Source organism: Salmo salar, chromosome 12 (genome assembly GCF_965601325.2).
Source record: "Salmo salar chromosome 12, fSalSal1, whole genome shotgun sequence".
In the NCBI taxonomy this organism is placed as follows: domain Eukaryota; kingdom Metazoa; phylum Chordata; class Actinopteri; order Salmoniformes; family Salmonidae; genus Salmo; species Salmo salar.
Window position 1 is genome coordinate 19214881 of NC_138302.1, and position 19963 is coordinate 19234843.

General features: G+C 41.2%; 2 protein-coding genes across 6 annotated transcripts in view; both read right to left on the bottom strand.

Annotated features, from left to right (window-relative positions):
- LOC106591223 (uncharacterized) overlaps positions 1 to 12834 on the bottom strand; it is a 34447-nt gene extending 21613 nt beyond the window's left edge. The window contains exon 1 of one of the 5 annotated variants that reach the window (XM_045690929.2): positions 12713 to 12834. The gene's annotated coding sequence lies outside the window, so the exon portion shown is untranslated. Of the gene's footprint in view, positions 1 to 10989; positions 11301 to 11335; positions 11913 to 11965; positions 12288 to 12326; positions 12601 to 12712 lie in introns of those variants that run through there. The other 4 variants (XM_045690928.2, XM_045690932.2, XM_045690930.2 and 1 more) reach the window with 4 other exon arrangements.
- Positions 12835 to 16938: 4104 nt separating this feature from the next.
- Positions 16939 to 19006, bottom strand: atpv0e2 (ATPase H+ transporting V0 subunit e2). Its single transcript, NM_001146601.2, is given in 4 exon segments — positions 16939 to 17629; positions 17938 to 18037; positions 18328 to 18375; positions 18811 to 19006. Coding segments are annotated over 3 exon segments (240 nt in total). The 5' UTR covers positions 18909 to 19006; the 3' UTR covers positions 16939 to 17629; positions 17938 to 17943.
- Positions 19007 to 19963: the final 957 nt, after the last annotated feature.

Here is a 19963-nt window from a genome sequence, read left to right on the forward strand (position 1 = left end):
TGTTACGTTATAGCCTAATTCTAAAATTGATTAAATCTTTTTTTCGCTCTTCAATCTACACACTATACCCCATAACGACAAAGCAAAATAGGTTTTTAGACATTTTTGCAAATGTATAAAAAGTAATAAATGGAAACATGACATTTATAAGTATTCAGACCCTTTACTCAGTACTTTGTTGAAGCACCTTTGGCAGCGATTACAGCCTTGAGTCTTGGGTATGACGGTACAAGCTTCGCACACCTGTATTTGGGGATTTTCTCTCATTCTTCTCTGCAGATCCTCTCAAGCGCTGTCAGGTTAGAAGAGGAGCGTCGCTGCACAGCTATTTTCAGGTCTCTCCAGAGATGTTAGAACGGGTTCAAGTCCGGGCTCTGGCTGGGCCCTTCAAGGACACGCCGGCGTTGTCTTGGCTGTGTGCTTAGGTTCGTTGTCTTGTTGGAAGGTGAACACTTGGTCCCAGTCTGAGGTCCTGAGTACTCTGGAGCAGGTTTTCATCAAGAATCTCTCTGTACTGTGCTCCGTTAATCTTTCCCTTGATCCTGACATGTCTCCCAGTCCCTGCCTCTGAAAAACATCCCCACAGCATGATGTTGCCACCACCATGCTTCACCGTAGGGATGGTGCCGGGTTTCCTTCAGATGTGATGCTTTGCATTCAGGCCAAAGAGTTCAATCTTGGATTCATCAGACCAGAGAATCTTGTTTCTCATGGTCTGAGTGTCTTCAGGTGCCTTTAGGCAAACTCCAAGCAGGCTGTCATGTTCCTTTTACTGAGGAGTGGCTTCTGTCTGGCCACTCTACAATAAAGGCCTGATTGAGAGAGATGGTTGTCCTTCTGGAAGGTTCTCGCATCTCCACAGAGGAACTCTGTCAGAGTGACCATCGGGTTCTTGGTCACCTCCCTGACCAAGGCCCTTCTCCCCCGATTGCTCAGTTTGGCCGGGTGGCCAGCTCTAGGAAGAGTCTTAGTGGTTCCAAACTTCTTCCATTTAAGAATGATGGAGGCCACTGTGTTCTTGGGGACCTTCAATGCTGCAGAAATGCTTTGGTACCCTTCCCCAGATCTGCTCCTCGACACATTCTTGTCTCTGAGCTCTATGGATAATTCCTTTGACCTCATGGCTTGGTTTTTCCTCTGACATGCACTGTCAACTATGGGACCTTATATAGACAGGTGTGTGCCTTTACAAATCATGTCCAAGCAATTGAATTTACCACAGGTGGACTCCAATCAAGTTGTAGAAACATCTCAAAAATGATTACCGGAAACAGGATGCACCTGAGCTCAATTTCGAGTATGATAGCAAAGGGTCTGAACACTTACTTAAATAAGGTATTTCTGTTTTTCTTTTTTTTAATACATTTGTGAAAAATGATTAAAAAAAGTTTTTTGCTTTGTCATTATGGGGTATTGTGTGTAGATTGAAGAGGAATTTGTTATATTTAATCCATTTTAGAATCTTGCAGACACCTGATTGGATTTTACACATATTACAAAGTGATTTACTTCACTTGGACAAATGCTGTGTTTTCAGATCAGACCAGAAGAAGGAGAGGAGACAGGGTGAAGACTATTGAGACCCACCCATAGAGCTTATGTCCTTAGGTGACTCCTTTCAACGCTCACACAGCACTCCAAATATAGACAGATACGATGCAATGTAAAGAGCACAGCCATATATACAGTCCCAGTCAAAAGTTTGGACACACCTACTCATTTATAGGTTTTTCTTTATTTTTACTATTTTCCACATTGTAGAATAATAGTAAATACATCAAAACTATATATACAGAAGATAGCCCTATTTAGTAAAATACCAAGTCCATATTATAGCAAGAACAGCTCAAATAAGCAAAGAGAAACTGCAGTCCATCATTATTTCAAGACATGAAGGTCAATCAATAATTTATCTTTGCTTAAGGACTTTACCTAAATAGAGCTATCTTCTGTATACCCCCCTTACCTTGTCACAACACAACTGATTGGCTCAAACGCATTAAGAAGAAAAAACCTTTTACAAATGAACTTTTAACAAGGCACACCCGTTAATTGAAATGCATTCCAGGTTACTACCTCATGTAGCTGGTTGAGAGAATGCCAAGAGTGTGCAAAGCTGTCATCAAGGCAAAGGGTGGCTACTTGAAGAATCTCAAATATAAAATATATTTTGATTTGTTTAACACTTTTTTGGTTACAACATGATTCCATGTGTGTTATTTCATAGTTTTGATGTCGTCACTATTATTCTACAATGTAGAAAATAGTACAAATATAGAAAAACCCTAGAATGAGTAGGTGTGTCCAAACTTCTGACTGGTATATACATGTTAATATATGGCCCTGGTATAGAGGAGAGGGAGGCATTTTAGATATTTTATGACTATTGAGATCCACGCCTAGAGTGTGGCTATGTGATCATAGGTGACCCATAAAGTTTTATACAGCATTCCTGATGTAGATAAGATTTATAGGGATCCACCCATAAGGCTGTCCCACAGTGCTCCACTAACAACAGATAACATGGAATGTATAAAACAAAAGAATGGAACGTATAGAAGGAATGTATAGAATGGAATGTATAGACATACGCACCAGGGTTTCCGTTAGCCGGTAATAGCTGGCTTTTGGACAATAAAAAACTGAAAACCCGATAAATTTAAATTGCCGCCGACCAATTTTTGGGGCGAAAAAAAAAAGATCCTATTGCAAAATAATGTTTTTTGGCCAAATCATTAATGGAAAATACCAGTTGATGGAAGTACATTTGACAGGTCATGCTTATCGGTCTATAGGTTAATTTGCATAATTTAGTGGAATTAAATTGGCGCTTTTTATCACACACGCACAGCAAACAGATACAGAACCTAGCTTGAGCAGAAAATCTGTCAGACAGCACGAGAGCTGCTGCTACAGCTCCTCAAACAGCGTGTTGCTGCTGGAGTGACACATGCTTTTATAAGCCCAATCATTGCGCAACTATTCTAAATACAATTGTGTGTTAAAAACAGTTTTGATGACCACAATTAAAAAGAGCTACTATTTGTTTTTCTCAACTGGTAATTAAAGCACATTTCCCATTCACCATTCCAGTGCATAGGAAACAGTAGGCAGGCTTTAGCATGTCACCCACCACTTTGCAATGAGTTGGAGGTAACATGCATTTTGAAAACATATACTTAATTGTTTGAAACCTGAAAGCTTTACTTCATATTATGAGGCATGTCTTACCTTGCTTCAAAGTAGCCTAGTCAAAATCCCACCATACAAAAGCAGAGGCAGTTATTTTATAAAGACTTCCATATTGCCCTTTATCAACAAGCTAAACGTTCTGATCTGTTGCATCAGCCTCATTGCTTTTTTAAGTTTTATTTTAACATAGCCTGGTCCTACTGGTTGAATGAATTTGGGATCCATCTTCCCATAACTGTCCCAGAGGCTGTTTGGTTTAGACTATTTCTTTCTCCACAAGCTGACCAATAGAATAGGTTTCTACTATGGGGGATAGTAGATTGACAGGCTAGTGATGTTGTTGTTTGTGACTCGTCTTGTTGGTTGAGGGAAAGTAAATGTGGACAGTTATTCTAACATCTTCAAAGTGTGCATCAGAATTCAGTAATAAGTATGACACATTGTTGCATCTTCGACTTGCATGTTCTGTTAATATGAATTACCATAATCTGAATGTGATTTCTGTCATTCTGAGCACCGTGGGTGGACGCCCTAATCAGGTTACGCACCCAATGTACATTTCTCAAATGTCCGGTAAATTAAAATGCTGCCGGTCAAAAGCCCGGCACCACATTTTACTAATGGAAACCCTGACACACACACACCCACTAGAGGTAGACCGATTAATTAGGGCCGATTTCAAGTTTTCATAACAATCGCTAATCTGCATTTTTGGACACCGATTATGGCCGATTACATTGCATTCCACGAGGAAAATGCGTGGCAGGCTGACCACCTGTTACGCGAGTGCAGCAAGGAGCCAAGGTAAGTTGCTAGCTAGCATTAAACTTATCTTATAAAAAACAATCAATCTTCACATAATCACTAGTTAACTACACATGGTTGATGATATTACTAGTTTATCTAGCGTGTCCTGCATTGCATATAATCGATGCGGTGCCTGTTAATTTCTCATTGAATCACAGCCTACATTAACAAATGGGTGATGATTTAACAAGCGCATTTGTGAAAAAAGCACTGTCGTTGCACCAATGTGCCTAACCATAAACATCAATGCCTTTCTTTAAAATCAATACACAAGTATATATTTTTAAACCTGCATATTTAGTTAATATTGCCTGCTAACATGAATTTCTTATAACTAGGGAAATTGTGTCACTTCTCTTGCGTTCTGTGCAAGCTGTCAGGGTATATGCAGCAGTTTGGGCCACCTGGCTTATTGCGAACTGTGTGAAGTCCATTTATTCCTAACAAAGGCCGTAATGAATTATGACATAACATTGAAGGTTGTACAAAGTAACAGCAATATTTAGACTTAGGGATGCCATCCGTTAGATAAAATACGGAACGGTTCCGTATTTCACTGAAAGAATAAACGTTTTGTTTTTGAAATGATAGTTTCCGGATTCGACCATTTTAATGACCAAAGGCTCGTATTTCTGTGTTATTATGTTATAATTAAGTCTATGATTTGATAGAGCAGTCTGACTGAGTGGTGGTAGGCACCAGCAGGCTCGTAAGCATTCATTCAAACAGCACTTTCGTGCGTTTGCCAGCAGCTCTTCGCAATGCTTCAAGCATTGTGCTGTTTATGACTTCAAGCCTATCAACTCCCAAGATTAGGCTGGTGTAACCAATGTGAAATGGCTAGCTAGTTAGCGGGGTGCGCGCTAATAGCGTTTCAAACGTCACTCGCTCTGAGACTTGGAGTAGTTGTTCCCCTTGCTCTGCATGGGTAACGCTGCTTCGAGGGTGGCTGTTGTCGATGTGTTCCTGGTTCGAGCCCAGGTAGGAGCGAGGAGAGGGACGGAAGCTATACTGTTACACTGGCAATACTAAAGTGTCTATAAGAACATCCAATAGTCAAAGGTATATGAAATACAAATCGTATAGAGAGAAATAGTCCTATAATTCCTATAATAACTACAACCTAAAACTTCTTACCTGGGAATATTGAAGACTCATGTTAAAAGGAACCACCAGCTTTCATATGTTCTCATGTTCTGAGCAAGGAACTTAAATGTTAGCTTTTTTACATGGCACATATTGCACTTTTACTTTCTTCTCCAACACTTTGTTTTTGCATTATTTAAACCAAATTGAACATGTTTCATTATTTATTTGAGGCTAAATTGATTTTATTGATGTATTATATTAAGTTAAAATAAGTGTTCATTCAGTATTGTTGTAATTGTCATTATCACCCCCAAAAAATGTGTATTTTTTCCCCAAATTAAATCGGCCGATTAATCGGCATAGGTTTTTTTTGGCCCTCCAATAATCGGTATCGGCGTTGAAAAATCATAATCGGTCGACCACTAACACACACACACACACACACACACACACACACACACACACACACACACACACACACACACACACACACACACACACACACACACGATAATCCAAGGTGTTAGAGATATAGCAGCGATAAGAACAGATCAAGGATCAGTCCACCCTGACATCAACACAGGTCACCACTGACCTTAGAACTGTTCTTAAGGAACAACAACAACATCATGCTACACTGCTGAGCTGACCTAAGGCAAACAGGAATGAGGAAACAAAGTGTGTGTGTGTGTGTGTGTGTGGGTGGGTCTGCGTGTGTGTAGAAACTAAGACAGGCTATAGCTGTGGAAGATTCTGATCATATACGTTATGTAGCCATTAGCCAATCCAGAGTCACCAAACTCGTTTCACCTCCCCGTGACCCCTGTACTATTGACACGATGTGTCACTCTACCTATGCTGCTGTGTTTCATGTGGGGTCTCCATTTAGCCTGCTGTCACTGTACCTATGCTGCCTACTGTTATGTGCATCCCAAATACACCCGATTCCCTATTTAGTGCCCTATTTCTACGGAGCGATTTCAGTGCCAAAAGAAACTGTATTTGAATTCAACACATTTGAATTTGCATTTAGATATTGTAGTTGAATTCGAAATTATTTCATTTGTAATGCACAAATTGAATCATTGAATTAATACATTTAACTCGTATTTAATGATTTGAAACTGGAATGTATGAATATTGCATTCAATTTAAAAATGATATTTCTATGTATTTGAATATTCAAATGCAATATGTATATATTCAGTTTCAATATGGTAGATATTGCATTGGTTGTCTGTGTATCAAGTCTACGAACTATAAATTCAGTATTACCCATTCAACTTCTTAGACACATTCAGATTCCGTTTTCAAATTCAGTTCTCTAAATTCACATTCAGATTCCGTTTTCAAATTCAGTTCTCTAAATTCAGATTCAAAAACAGAGACATCATCCCAGTACTTTGCCAGCCAGGAAAGGTAGAGGAGAACAGATAGAATCAAACGCTCTCTGTGGTAAACAGAGGTAGTGGTACAGACAGAGGGGTTTCTGGCTGTTTTCTGAAGCCAATGTGGCATGTTGAACGCATGTTCTTCCTATGAATTTCACTCTAGAGTTTGAACGGTTTGGGCTATAAGCTATTATGACCCCATTCCTGAAAGCTAAGACTCCCTGGAACATGTACGCGTCTTCTGTTCCCTTCTGTGGTGATCACAGGCCGTGCAGGATACGTTAGCAGGGCGTGTGGGCCCCATAACAATATCATTGAATAGCCTTGTCATGGTTCTTCTAAGGATAGCTTTTCCACTTCCTATTCTTGTGACTGACTGGGTGCGAACCGGGTCTACTGCATGTCACAAGACTGTGTTATCCCACTTAGCTAAAGCCCACAGGTATGTGTTCAATTCGTGAATTCAAAAATATTCTATTCAAATGCAATTAACTGATAGAAATTCTAAATGATGGAATTCAAATTAAACTTCTGTTGGCACTGAAATCTCTCCATATATGGACCCTGGTCAAAAGTAGTGCACTATATAGGGAATAGGGTGCCATTGCTATAGTAGCCTGGATATTAAAACAATGCATGTATTTTGTCTAGCTGCCTACTAGGCTTCACGGGGTAACTAACTGCTTGTACTGTAGCCTACTAATGTTATACAGTAACATAGATTAGTGGATCTCAAAAGATCTCCTCAGGAACCCCCAAGCACCTTCCAAGTATTTGATCTATTTCAGAGCTAGCATACCTGATTCAACTCATCAACTAATCATCAGACCGTCGACTAGGTGAATCAGGGGAGCTAGTTCAGGGCTACAACAGAAGGGTGAAACGTCTGAGGTTCCCCGGGGAGAGGTTGGAGAACCACTGCCCTAGATATAAAAAAAGTGTAGTGTGGTTCCTGCCTAATACTAATCCTAATCCGAACTGTAAACAGCTCTGGATATGAGCTCACACTAAATGACTAAAATGTCCAATTGAATGCCTACGCTGCAGTGCATAACCGCCTACAGCCTACCATAGTAGTCTGAATATAAAAACAACAATCTATCAATCATTTATTGAGTGTTGATATAACTTAGACCGAGTCCAAAGGCCACTGGTGCCAGCCAACCAGGTCATAAGCACAGCCTTACTGAGACATTCCAGCCTGGACACTGGGACTATGTCTTAAATAGCACCCTATTACCTATACATTCGACCAGGGCCCATAGGGAATAGGGTGCCATTTGGGACGCACCCGGAGGCTCCGATAGGGACAGCTCTAGGATCAGTTCAGCTTCTAACTAAAAACCCAAACCAGGTAGATGTTTCTCCTTAGGGACACACCTAGGATCAGGTGTAACCCCCTAATGGTTAAAGTAAGGATTGGGGGAGGGGAAGCTGATCCTAGATCGGTACCTTGGGGAAAACTTCACCCCAGAGCCCTAATGAGGGTCGATGAGAGATGGGAAACTTAACTCTGACCTTAGATCAGTGTCATTGGGTCAATTTATCCTATTCCTGAAACAAGGCTCCGGGTAGACAATGCCCCTTAGCGACAGATATAGGATCAGTTTACCTTCCCCCAAGACCCTAACCTTCAACATGAAGAGGGAACTAATAACTGACAATAGATCAGTCTCTACAGAGGCTACTTAAACCTATATCCATAAAACAACAGCAGTACATGAAATGACCAGAAGGACACTCTAATGACCCAGTCAAATGTGACCCGTTTCAGAAAGCTAGCCGTATGTCGCATGACACTACTTCACAGGAGAGGTTTTTGAAGGTCTTTTTTAAAATTTTGATCAAAATGCATTTTTGGCAGAAATGCCTTCTGGAACATTTCATGTGCCTTAATAACAAACGTGTATTCCATTGGTAAATACGAGTAAAATTGTTAAATGATGAGCCTAGTTGGTTTACCCACGGAAAAAGTCAGGAACCTTCCCGCTAGCCATGATTGGCTGAGATAATGAATGGGCTGGACATGCCGGGAGATGAGTTTGGATTGGTCTGCCATGTAACATACTTCTGTCTATAACGTGAGCTGCTCAGTATGTGTTGATAATCCTTTGTACTGCAGCTTTTTTGAAAGATATAACGTTACCTATCGAGAACTAGAAAAGTTTTGCTACTTTTCTCAACAAAATTGATGCACTGAATTTAGCAGGCGCTATCGACAGATCAGTTGGAAAACGTTGCGATGGGATACTTTCTGCACATGCCACGGTCAGTGTGAACCGAGTGACTTGACACAATGCTGGCAAAACAAGATGTAGCTACAAACAAAACGGTGTTAAAAGGTTCCAGTCTGCCGTAAAGCATTCATCCATGTATATGGGTAAGAGTCTAGCTACATTTTCAGATATTATACAGATATTCAGATATTATAGTTTCTAATTTAATCAGAAAGTAATTTTCATTGCAAGTTAAAGCGTACTATTGGCTAGCTAGCGAACGTTAGCTTGCTGGCTCGCTAGCTAACGTTACATGTATGATTTGTGTAGTAATATTATTAGAATCAGAAATCCATTTTCATTGCTAGTTATAGCCTAATGTTAGCTAGCTAGCTAACATTGAACCTAGTTGGTTAGCTTTAGCTACCTGCAGATTCATACTACAGCTATGACAATCAGTTTGTATTGGTGGTAGTAGTATGAGTTGGGATTATACTGGTTCATTGTTTAGCTAGCTAGCTACATGTCTAAACAAAAGTTAGCCAGGTGTGTCTGGGGGTGATTACGGCCATCTATTGTATTTCATGGACATGTGTACATGGGTAGATAATAGTGACTCATCCACTTAGCTAGATGTGGCTGGGGGGTGGTTATAGCGTTTCTTTCACATGACTCATCAATTTAGACATGTGTGACAGGGTAATAATTATAAAATATTTTTTATCTGGCCACTTACTGTTTTTGATATTGCTACTATGCAAATACGCAAGTAACCATTTCATGTACCATTTACACATTTTGTATCCTGTGCAACTTAGATTTGATATAGAGTGTGTTTACCAGAGAAGGTAATGTGAAGAACATGACCTGCACTAAAGTCTGATTAGGATATAGGACTAGATAAAGTGTATTTTTACCTGGAGTTTTTCCCTTATTGTAGGCTACTACTTTTACCACTTTTAGTCTTGAAATATGTGGTTGTTTACTACACTACTCACTCTGTTTAGCACATGGCCTCACATGTGAATCATTAAAGAGATGGGTGGGGCTAAGCCTTAAGAGGGTGTGAACAATGCTGAATGGGTGTAGACAAAGAAGACCTCTCCAGTAGGTGTACTAAAACATTCAAGAGCCATTTTCTCAAAAGTGGGGTTAGAAGTTTATCAACTTCCATTGTTCCTCAACTGCAGTGTATGATATATCATCTTCTAACTCTGAGTCTCTACTTGTATCCAGTGTAAAAAAAACACATTTCAAATGTTGCTACATAAGACCGAATCCAGGTGGTGGGTCACAAATGAGGACAACACCAGGGCCTGTATTCATAAAGCGTCTCAGAGTAGGAGTGCTGATTTAGGATCAGTTTAGGCTTCGAGACCATATTGAATAAGATACCCCAGTAGGCTACTACAAATAAATCACACTGTATAGAGATCAGGTGAGGTTATTATCAAGGTTCCCATCTCCTTGAAACTATTAAAAGATTATTGGCCCTGGTCAAAAGATGTGCACTACATAGGGAATAGGATGCCATGTGGGACGCAAACCCAGTAGGACAAGACCAGCAGGCTACATGCTACAAAATAACAGACAGCTTAGGGCAGTGGTTTTCAAACCAATCTTCTGGAACCCCAGACGTTTTACAATGTTGTTGTAGCCCTGAACTAGCTCACCTAATTCACCTAATTAAGGACTTGATTATTAGTTGATAAGTTATTATCAAGGTTCCCAGCCATCCCCTTTATTAATATATAGTCTATATACCTGTATATATACCTGTATATACCTGTATATGAGACAATTCCCCAAAGTAAACAACATATCTTATTGTGTGCGTGGCTCCAGACCGGAGTCCGGTCTCCGCTCAGGAAATACCCGATCCGTGTGGTTGGTGAATGGTGGACTAGTCTACACCCGACCTTGGCAGACCCGGAACAGAATATAGGCTACACCATATCACTAGAGCAACAACATATACGACCTTGGTGTGATTTTACACATATTTAATGTCTCGGAGGCCTGGAGAATAATATAGGTCAAAAGGCAGTGTGACATATTGGAACAAGCCACATAGCCTATACGCTAGAGGCCTACAATAATTGGACCACACACATAGCCTATACACTTCAGACAAAAGCTCTATATAGCCTACCATTAGTAGTCCTACTAATAACACAATACTGTTTACATGCCACTCTTAGGTTGCATAACACGTTATATAGACTAAACAAAAAGTGTGAATAATAAGTAGGTTAGACATTTACGCATTTAATAAAAGTGTCAAAAAAGTGCACCTGCTTGTCGGGACAGAGAGAGACGAGCAGTCCAGACAGCTCGTGATGTCAGCGTGGAACCGATCGACTCGCGTGCACCGAGTAGCCTGCACTGCCACGAGAGGAGACCGGAGGCCAGCCCGATCAGTGAGACTGTCTGGAAAGCCAATTTTCCAAATTGGGTCCGACGTCTATTCGTCTGGGGAAATAATTTAATTTATAATGTTCTTTTCCCATCTTAACGAATATTACTGGAAGACTTTTGATGAAACGGTGGTGTATTTTAGGACTAACTGATGCCCAGCTTTCGTCCCCTCTTTCTCTTCCCTTATTTATTTACTCCTGAATGAAAGAGAAACAAACTAACCTATTTCGTTCTCATCCGCGCTTGTTTGCGTGCCCATCCGAATCAGTTTCCTCATCACCTCACCCTAACGATAAACCCCATCATAACAACCCACAACATGTGAACTTGGGGCAGCGTCTTGGTCTCACAGTGGTCTGGTCTGACTGCACCACTGGATGATCACTGCACAACAACAAAGATAAAGAACCGTCTAGAGAGAGAGGAGGGTGCTATGGCAGACAGCAGGGTCCCGCATGGCATGAGACCGAGCGAGGGAGAACACACGACCCTCAAAACCCGATGGCTGCGCTCAAGCAAGGCATCTCACATCGCCAAGAATGTTCTAATTTGTTTAAAATTGTAATACCATCTCTAAAATACCGGGCGAATAGGATAAAACTCGATTTGACAGACAATGATAATCCCAAAATTCTCGCGCACCGCACACCACCCCAAAAAATATATTTGGGGCGCAGCTGGCACCATGCAACGCCGGATGTCCATTATTAATTTTTAATACGGCACGAAAGCGTGTGGAGTGGCTTCGCACGCCACAATGGAGCCTACATTACAGTCTACATTCTTTATAGCCCTGACCTAAAAAAAAACGAATATGTTGCGAGTAAAATATTTCGATATAAAAGAAGTTACCTCGTTTCCCCTTTTGTAATTTGCTACACCTGACTGTGTAGGCTACAGTAGCCTAACCGACTCGAATGTGACCGACAGTGACAGTAGCCTAACCGACTCGAATGTGTACAGTAACAGACAGTGACAATAGCCTACGGCCAAAGTTGAAAGGGTTTTCAGGAGATCGAAAAGCAGGCACCGCTCTCAAGATGCAGTTGAACCCTCCTCCCTAAATATACTTTGTATCGGTTCTACTAAAAATAATTTAACAAAATAACAGCGCAAATACTTAGCCGAAATACGAGGTAAGTCCAAGAGGGGATAACTACCAACTTCAGTAAATTACAAAGCTTATGTGAGGTGACTAGCTACATAGCTATACCTTATTAGGTTTCGTCCATGTCCCCTTGAAAGAATCCTCTCCAGACAAGTAGGCTACAAGGTTACCAACCCACACCAGTCTAAAATGTCTGCCTTAACCACTCCAAAGATTATTACGCACATACAAGTGTGATAACACGGCGAAAGTCATAATACAGCAAACACATAATTTATCCTCACATAAAGGAAGTTAGTTTTAAACAGCTGGTGTCGAGCTAGTCCATAGTTGATCAAACGGGGACATCAAGGCTGTACAGGATAATGTCTGATCCAAAACAGAACATATTTCGAAATGAGACCAGACACAATGAATACATTTTGAATTATTGCCCCCATCATGCCCAGATAAACCTAATTCTATTTTATAGAAGCTCGTAAATAACTTACACATCTCCACGGAGCTGTCTAACCCCCTTACGCATCACATGGTGTCGCCCGTATGACTCACAATTAAAAAAGAGCAAACTGGTAGCCTAGTCTACTTTCAATGTTTCGGCGGAATGATAACACTTTAGTTTCTCATCCGCATTTTGGAGTGGAGGCGTGAACATTGTTCCGAGGATGTTATATGTTTTGTTATTGTGCATACATGTTAATGGTAGGATGGAATACACACTCGGTTACATTTGACATGGCCTCCTCTTAAAAGCGAAAGGACCGACACACGCTCGCTCGGCTCGCAGAGCAACTGAGGAAAACTCCTGATGCAAAATGGAAACTGTGTCAACGGGTAAACACAGGCTCTCGGTGCACGAGGGCATACGAGTTCATGGCAGCGCTCAATTCTAGTGGTCGAGTTCGTTTTGCAAGGCCCGGTGCCCCGGTTTGCAGGATTTTGCTTATTTTAGACCACTCTCTTGGTCCTTAAGTGACGTCTTCATTCACCCGGGTCAACGGACCATGCAAAACGAACCCGCCTAGTGAAAACGGATATGGCTGGCGTAACGTCAGAGCTGGGGCGGGTTCATGTGAACCATCTTTAGGACACGGTGAAGAATGAGGGCCTGAACCCGGTGAACCGCACGACTACTTACTGTACCAGGGGCTCTAGCCTGCTTCCTGCCGCGCCGCTCTATAGGCAGATAATTACATTAAATCCGAGAATATAGGTCAGATTCCTATTAAAATGCCATGGAAAAAGTGTCTAGCCTAGCTAGCCCACTCTGCTACATGCAGACCAATATCACAATGATAAGGAGCCTAGGCCTACAGACAGTAATATGTTCCTTTTCTATTTAAAATCTTAATGTTACATAAAAGTAGGTAGCCAGTTGCCTGTGTGCAGAACGTCAATTTACATTACCATGAATAATACAACAGCTTAGTGTGTGTGTATGTGTGTGTGAGAGTACTGTATGTTCGCGTTATTTTTCATTAATTATAGAACAGTTTAGTGCTGTGTGAGTGAGAGAGCGAGACAGACAGCGAGTGTGCATTGGTTTGTGTGTGTGAGAGAGAGAGAGGGTGTGTACTTGTGTGTATGTGAGCGACACAGTGAGCGAGAGTGTGCACGTTGATGCGCGCCTGTGTGTGCTATACGTACAGTATGTCCTCTCCCAGGCGGCAGTAGATATAGGCCACAGCATATAACACATTCCTAATGCAATGGAGAGAAAGATCACAGACATTTTAATCCAATCACTGAACAAGCCTGTCAGAACCATAGATATTCTAGAGTGTGTAGGTCTGTGTTCTGATTCTATCTCTGGCCAGAACTGTGGAACATGGTAACTATGGGACACCAAGGCCATTTCATTCTGTTGAAAACAATAGTCATAGCCCAGGTGGATCATTGTTAAAAATGAGACAAAGAGGTTTAGACTATTGAAAGTGTCTGTGTGCGTGTGTGTTTGTGTGTTTGAGATTGTTGAAGGCCAAATAAGAATTTCAAAGTAAAAGCTTTCCTCCACTGTCTACAGTTCATCACATATAGTCCTGTATCTTCTTCAGTCATCATTATCTGTAGGGTGCCATTTGGGATACAGCGATTTTCCGTCACCTTCACAGCAGCAGGCCCAAAATGTTGGGTAGTCACAACTGTCTGATCCTAGGTGATGAATGATGTCTGTGATTTTATGTAACCCTGTAATCCCTAATCCGCTGGTTGCACAAATGGCTCAATAGTTTTTTCCCCTCTCTATAGCCGTAAGGCTAGAGGTTTCCTTTAGCTATAGCCTTAACGCCCATTTTAACTGTCTAAACATACATTTAAACTCCATTCTAACTGTGTAAATGTCAACTTTAACTGTACAAACGTCCATTTTAACTGTAAACGTCCCTTTAAACGCCATTCTAACTGTGTAAATGTCAACTTTAACTGTACAAACGTCCATTTTAACTGTAAACGTCCCTTTAAACGCCATTCTAACTGTGTAAATGAATGGTAAAGAACAGTGCTCATAATATCAGGTGTGTGTGTGTGTGTGTACGATAGAGACAAGTATCAGGTGCAGGCTGAGGAGGATTCAGAAGGAGACAGGGCACAGTGTAGCAGACATTGAAATAGGGTTTTTACTAAAGGATTCACATGGACAATGTCACTGTATACACCTACACATTAGATCACACTTACACAAGGCCTGAGTCAGACAAGTCTTTTTCCAGTGTCAAAAACACACACATCTATACGCTCAATGTTTCCATGGTGACCACAATGGACAAGCTGTTGTGCACGTTGTAACCTAGTGTTCGTAATAATGGACCTAGGCTTCCACATATCTACATAGCTGGAATACATAGAACAGCTTTCTCTCATGTAAACGGATCTATTCATGTCAGCCCTGGGCTGAATCATGTCTACTTCAGGGGGTGTCCTAAATTACCCCCTATTCCCTACATAGTGCACTACTTTTGACCAGAGCCCAATGGGCACTGATTAAAAGGAGTGCGCTGTAGAGAATAGGCAATAGGTTGCCATTTGGGACGTAGCCTTGATCTATCACTTTTGATCCCTCTGTAAACCGCCACCACAACTATCAACAAGGCTTAAAGGAAAACACAACATCATTTGGTCTTTCTCAAAAGTAGCTGTATATTGATGTATCTTTCTTGACTTTTTGGCTGAGCTGAGGAACAAGCTGTCTCAGAGATAGGAGGCCCTAGCCTCGTCCCAGATGTGTTTGTGCAATCTTGCCAACTACATTGGTGTGATTGTCAAGCCAAACATGTTTAGTATGACAGTGAATGACAAGGAGTTGGCATGATGGCACCAACAAGACTGGCATGATGGCTAAGATGGCTTCTCTCTGGGTGGGGGTGGAGGGAGGGCAGGGAAGGTTGTTGTGGCTGGCTGGAGCTGGGGTGCCTTCCTACAGAAAGCATCACACATCGTTTACACAAGAAGGAGCAGAGGTTGATAGCAAGCACTTGCAGGGTTTGGGGTCAATTCAAGTTCAACTGAAGTTTATTTAGGAATGGAAATGTTCCGATTTAGAATTATGATTTTTTTTCAGTTCATTTTATAGGGCAATTTCCATTCAATTCCTGAATTGATGGGAGTTAATTGTTGAATTGGAATTGACTCCTCCAACCCTGTCCCTGCAGCAAGACTAGTTGTATTGTGGTCGACGACAAACACTGGCTGATATTGTGATCATGATCACCATGGTAACTAGGAGGACCTAGGGTTGAAGAATTCTAGGAAATTTCCCCAAATTCCCAGGTTTCCAGAAATCCCAGTAGGGATATTCTTGGAATTAGAAGGGAATGCGTAGGAAACCTGGGTATCCTCCAACCAGGATTTCTGACCAGGGAATTTGGGGAAAGTTACTGGAATTTTGCAACCCTAGGAGGACCATAACGATCCTGGAGAGCGATGATGGGAAAGGAGAGAGGATAGAGTAAGGAGTTGTCCTGTGGTTGAGATTTTAAAAGCCGCTTAAAATGGAGTGGGGCTCTCGAGTGTAGTTTCTCATGGCCGTCGGCCAGCCAACCACTCCTGGTAATGTACTAGTATTTACACACAGAATGACTCAACAATAATCCTCAAAGTAACATAATACAGACACTGACTCCACATAACATAACAGTCAACTTATGTAACAGCCAGGACCTCAGTAAAAATAAATACTAAACTTCAATTAAGACTTTCTTATGATGATAATAATAATAATAATAACAGCAACATGTACAGGAAATGTAAACAATAACAACAACAGGTCAAGTAAACCTCCAAGATTACACGTTTTAACTGGAGCTAGAGACACAAGTGACATCTATGTGCTACCTGGTAATATCGAGTTTATCAGCGTGAGCTATGCCTTCCAGTGCATTATCAAAACAAATACATTGTTTTGCTCAAAAATAGAACATTTCTCACATGTAAGGATTATATGTAACGTATACAATTATATTATATCATTTGATATTTCATATTACTTTCATACCTGCTATCCAATAAATAGAATTGTGCATGCATTCTACAACACGTTGGACCATCAGCAGCATGATGACCTAGATATACGTTTCATATAATCCTTACATATATAGTGTCATATACTTTTCTGTCTAAGGATTATTATACATCACTTATCTATATTGTCACAGATTTGATCCCAACAGAACATGATTGTTTAATAAATCCTCTTAAGGATCGGACCCTTTTTTTCAATTTTCGCCTAAAATGACATACCCAAATCTATCTGCCTGTAGCTCAGGACCTGATGCAAGGATATGTATATTCTTGATACCATTTGAAAGGAAACACTTTGAAGTTTGTGGAAATGTGAAATGAATGTAGGAGAATATAACACATTAGATCTGGTAAAAGATAATACAAAGAAAAAAACAATGCGTTTTTTTGTATTTTCTTTACCATCATCTTTGAAATGCACGAGAAAGGCCAAAATGTATTATTCCAGCCCAGGCACAATTTAGATATTGGCCACTAGATGGCAGCAGTGTATGTGCACATTTTTAGACTGATCCAATGAACCATTGCGTTCCTGTTCAACATTTTGTATCAAGACTGCCCAAATGTGCCTAATTGGTTTATTAATAACTTTTCAAGTTCATAACTGTGCACTCTCCTCAAACAATAGCATGGCATTTTTTCACTGTAATAGCTACTGTAAATTGGACAGTGCAGATTCTCTCCCATCTGACTTGACTGCTGCAGGTTCAGATGGCGATGCAAAAATATTCTGACAACATTGCAGTGACGTAAGAAAGACATTGGGATGGAGGGATGGAGGAATGTAGCCGGAGATGTAAAGAGGAGGGAATAGACGGGTTCAGGAATCCAGTCCAGGATGGATGAAAGGAATGAAGATATGTGATCAACGGAGCATCAAAGAGAACCCAACCCTGGAGAGAGAAAGAGAGAGAGAGGAGCCATTATAAACTCTATATACCTAGTTTATTCATGATTATTATTTTTACAAATATTTTTCTGGGGTTTTATGTGTTTTATTGAGCTAGGCCAGTGAAGAGAAGACAGGAAAGGTAGGAGAGACTGCGAGTCAGAATGACAGTGGGTCAGATTCCAACCCATGCCATCTCTGGTATCCTAGGCTGTGTGTGCCGGGGTTCGCTGCCCTGACACATTAATGCTTATTCTTGAAAGCTATTATACAGTGCTATGTCAGGTGTTATAATGAGACAGTAGGACTGACCTGGTGTTACTCCCAGAAGTAGCGGAGGTACCAGATAGTCTCGTTCTTCAGCTGAGGTCCAAACAGAGGGTTGGCCTGGGCTAGGATCGCTATCACCCAGCTGCACACACACACACACACACACACACACACACACACACACACACACACACACACACACACACACACAGTAGAGAACCTGGCATTAAGTTTTACAGCAACTAGAGAACCTGACATTAACTTATACAGTAAGTAGACTTAGAGCGAACATAGAGTAGAGAACCTGATATTAACTTATACAGTAAGTAGACTTGGAGCGAACATAGACTAGAGAATCTGACATTAACTTATACAGTAAGTAGACTTAGAGCGAATATAGAGTAGAGAAACTGACAGGACATCCATACTCACAATAACCAGCAACAAACAGCTGTCAAGATCAAACTAGTGATGACAACCCTGTGAATAGAAAGAGTCAACACACATTGACACAAACCATATCAGCTATCATCACAAACACGCAAGCTTGCTCGCTTGCACGTACGCACACGCGCGCCACACACACACACACACTATAACCTGCTTAATATGAACGACATCTTTGATATACAGTAGCTACTACTCTGACAACTGCATTGCGAGCGGGCCCACAGCAGGGATGAGAGAGAGGGGATCGATGCGTATAGGCAGGCTTCTGTCCAGGGCCTACTGTTTCCATCCCGTTCATTCATTACAATCCGAGATATAGGAACATATCCTTACAATGCAACATATTTGCCTTAAAAAAAGGATTTCATATAATAATCAAATATAAATATTTACCAGATTACCATTATACACAATTTTTCGCTTCTTTTATGCATTTGCATGGATTACGGTAGGTAGGACACCTACCCTCGGTTTGGTCCTTTGGGCACGAAAAAGGGTGCTACGATACCAACGAGCGCCCATAACGTGGTGAAACAGATCATCGGCAGCGCGAAAGAGCCCATCGTTACACCGAATAGATCACGGGGTGAAAGATAAATAAATATCAAATTGTGTCCTTAGCTAGAACAACAGCATCAACCGGCCCGCTGCGTTCCTTCTCAAGAACCCTCTTACAGTTTACTCCCGCCTTCTCCCATTAAAACGCCTCTGATTGGTCGGGAGCGTTGGGATTGCAGTCTTTGATTGGTTTAGATTGTGTGTCCGTCAGTATTAAGAAACCAGCGACTGGCTAGTGGAATGCGTGTATGCCTAGTCTGACAGCAGATCGGAAGTGAAATTTAATTAACAGTAACAAATTGTTGACACAATGTAACAATGTTGCCGAGTTAAAAGAAAGTATAGTTTGTACCACATTTTTTACTAAAATTAATACATTGGTCACTGTAATGGCCTTGGTTATAGCTAATTATAAACTGGGTGGTTCGATCCCTGAATGCTAATTGGCTGTGGTAAATCAGACCGTATACCAGGGGTATGACAAAACATGTATTTTTACTACTCTAAATAAGTTGGTAACCAGTTTATAATAGCAATACGGCACCTCGGGGGTTTGCGATATATGGCCAATATACCACAGCTAAGGGCTGTGTTTTAGCACTCCGCGATGCGTTGTACATAAGAACAGCCTTTAGCCATGGTATATTGGCCATATACCACACCCCCTCGGGCCTTGTTGGTTAAATATTGTAAGGTCGCGTCAATTCGAATCTGGTATCAGAACAAAATAGTCAGCACATAGTAACTTCTGATTTCTTTCTACTTTAATTAATGCAAACACTTGAATGGTAAATATGTGGTTCGTATATACGGGCTCCTTGTAACACCACGCAGGGCAGACAGAGAACTGAAATGTCATCACAAGTTCTTCTTTAAATATTTCTTGAGAGACGTAGTTCCCACTCCTTGCTGGGCCTGTCAGAGTAGAGACTAGAATATGGTTTAGACTTATTCCAGCCTATCGTTGGCGTGCAGGTTGGTCCCAACCTCTAGACGCACTCCTGCTTCCTGGCGTAGCTATTGTCTCTGGAGGATGTCTCATCTTGTGACTGCACAACGC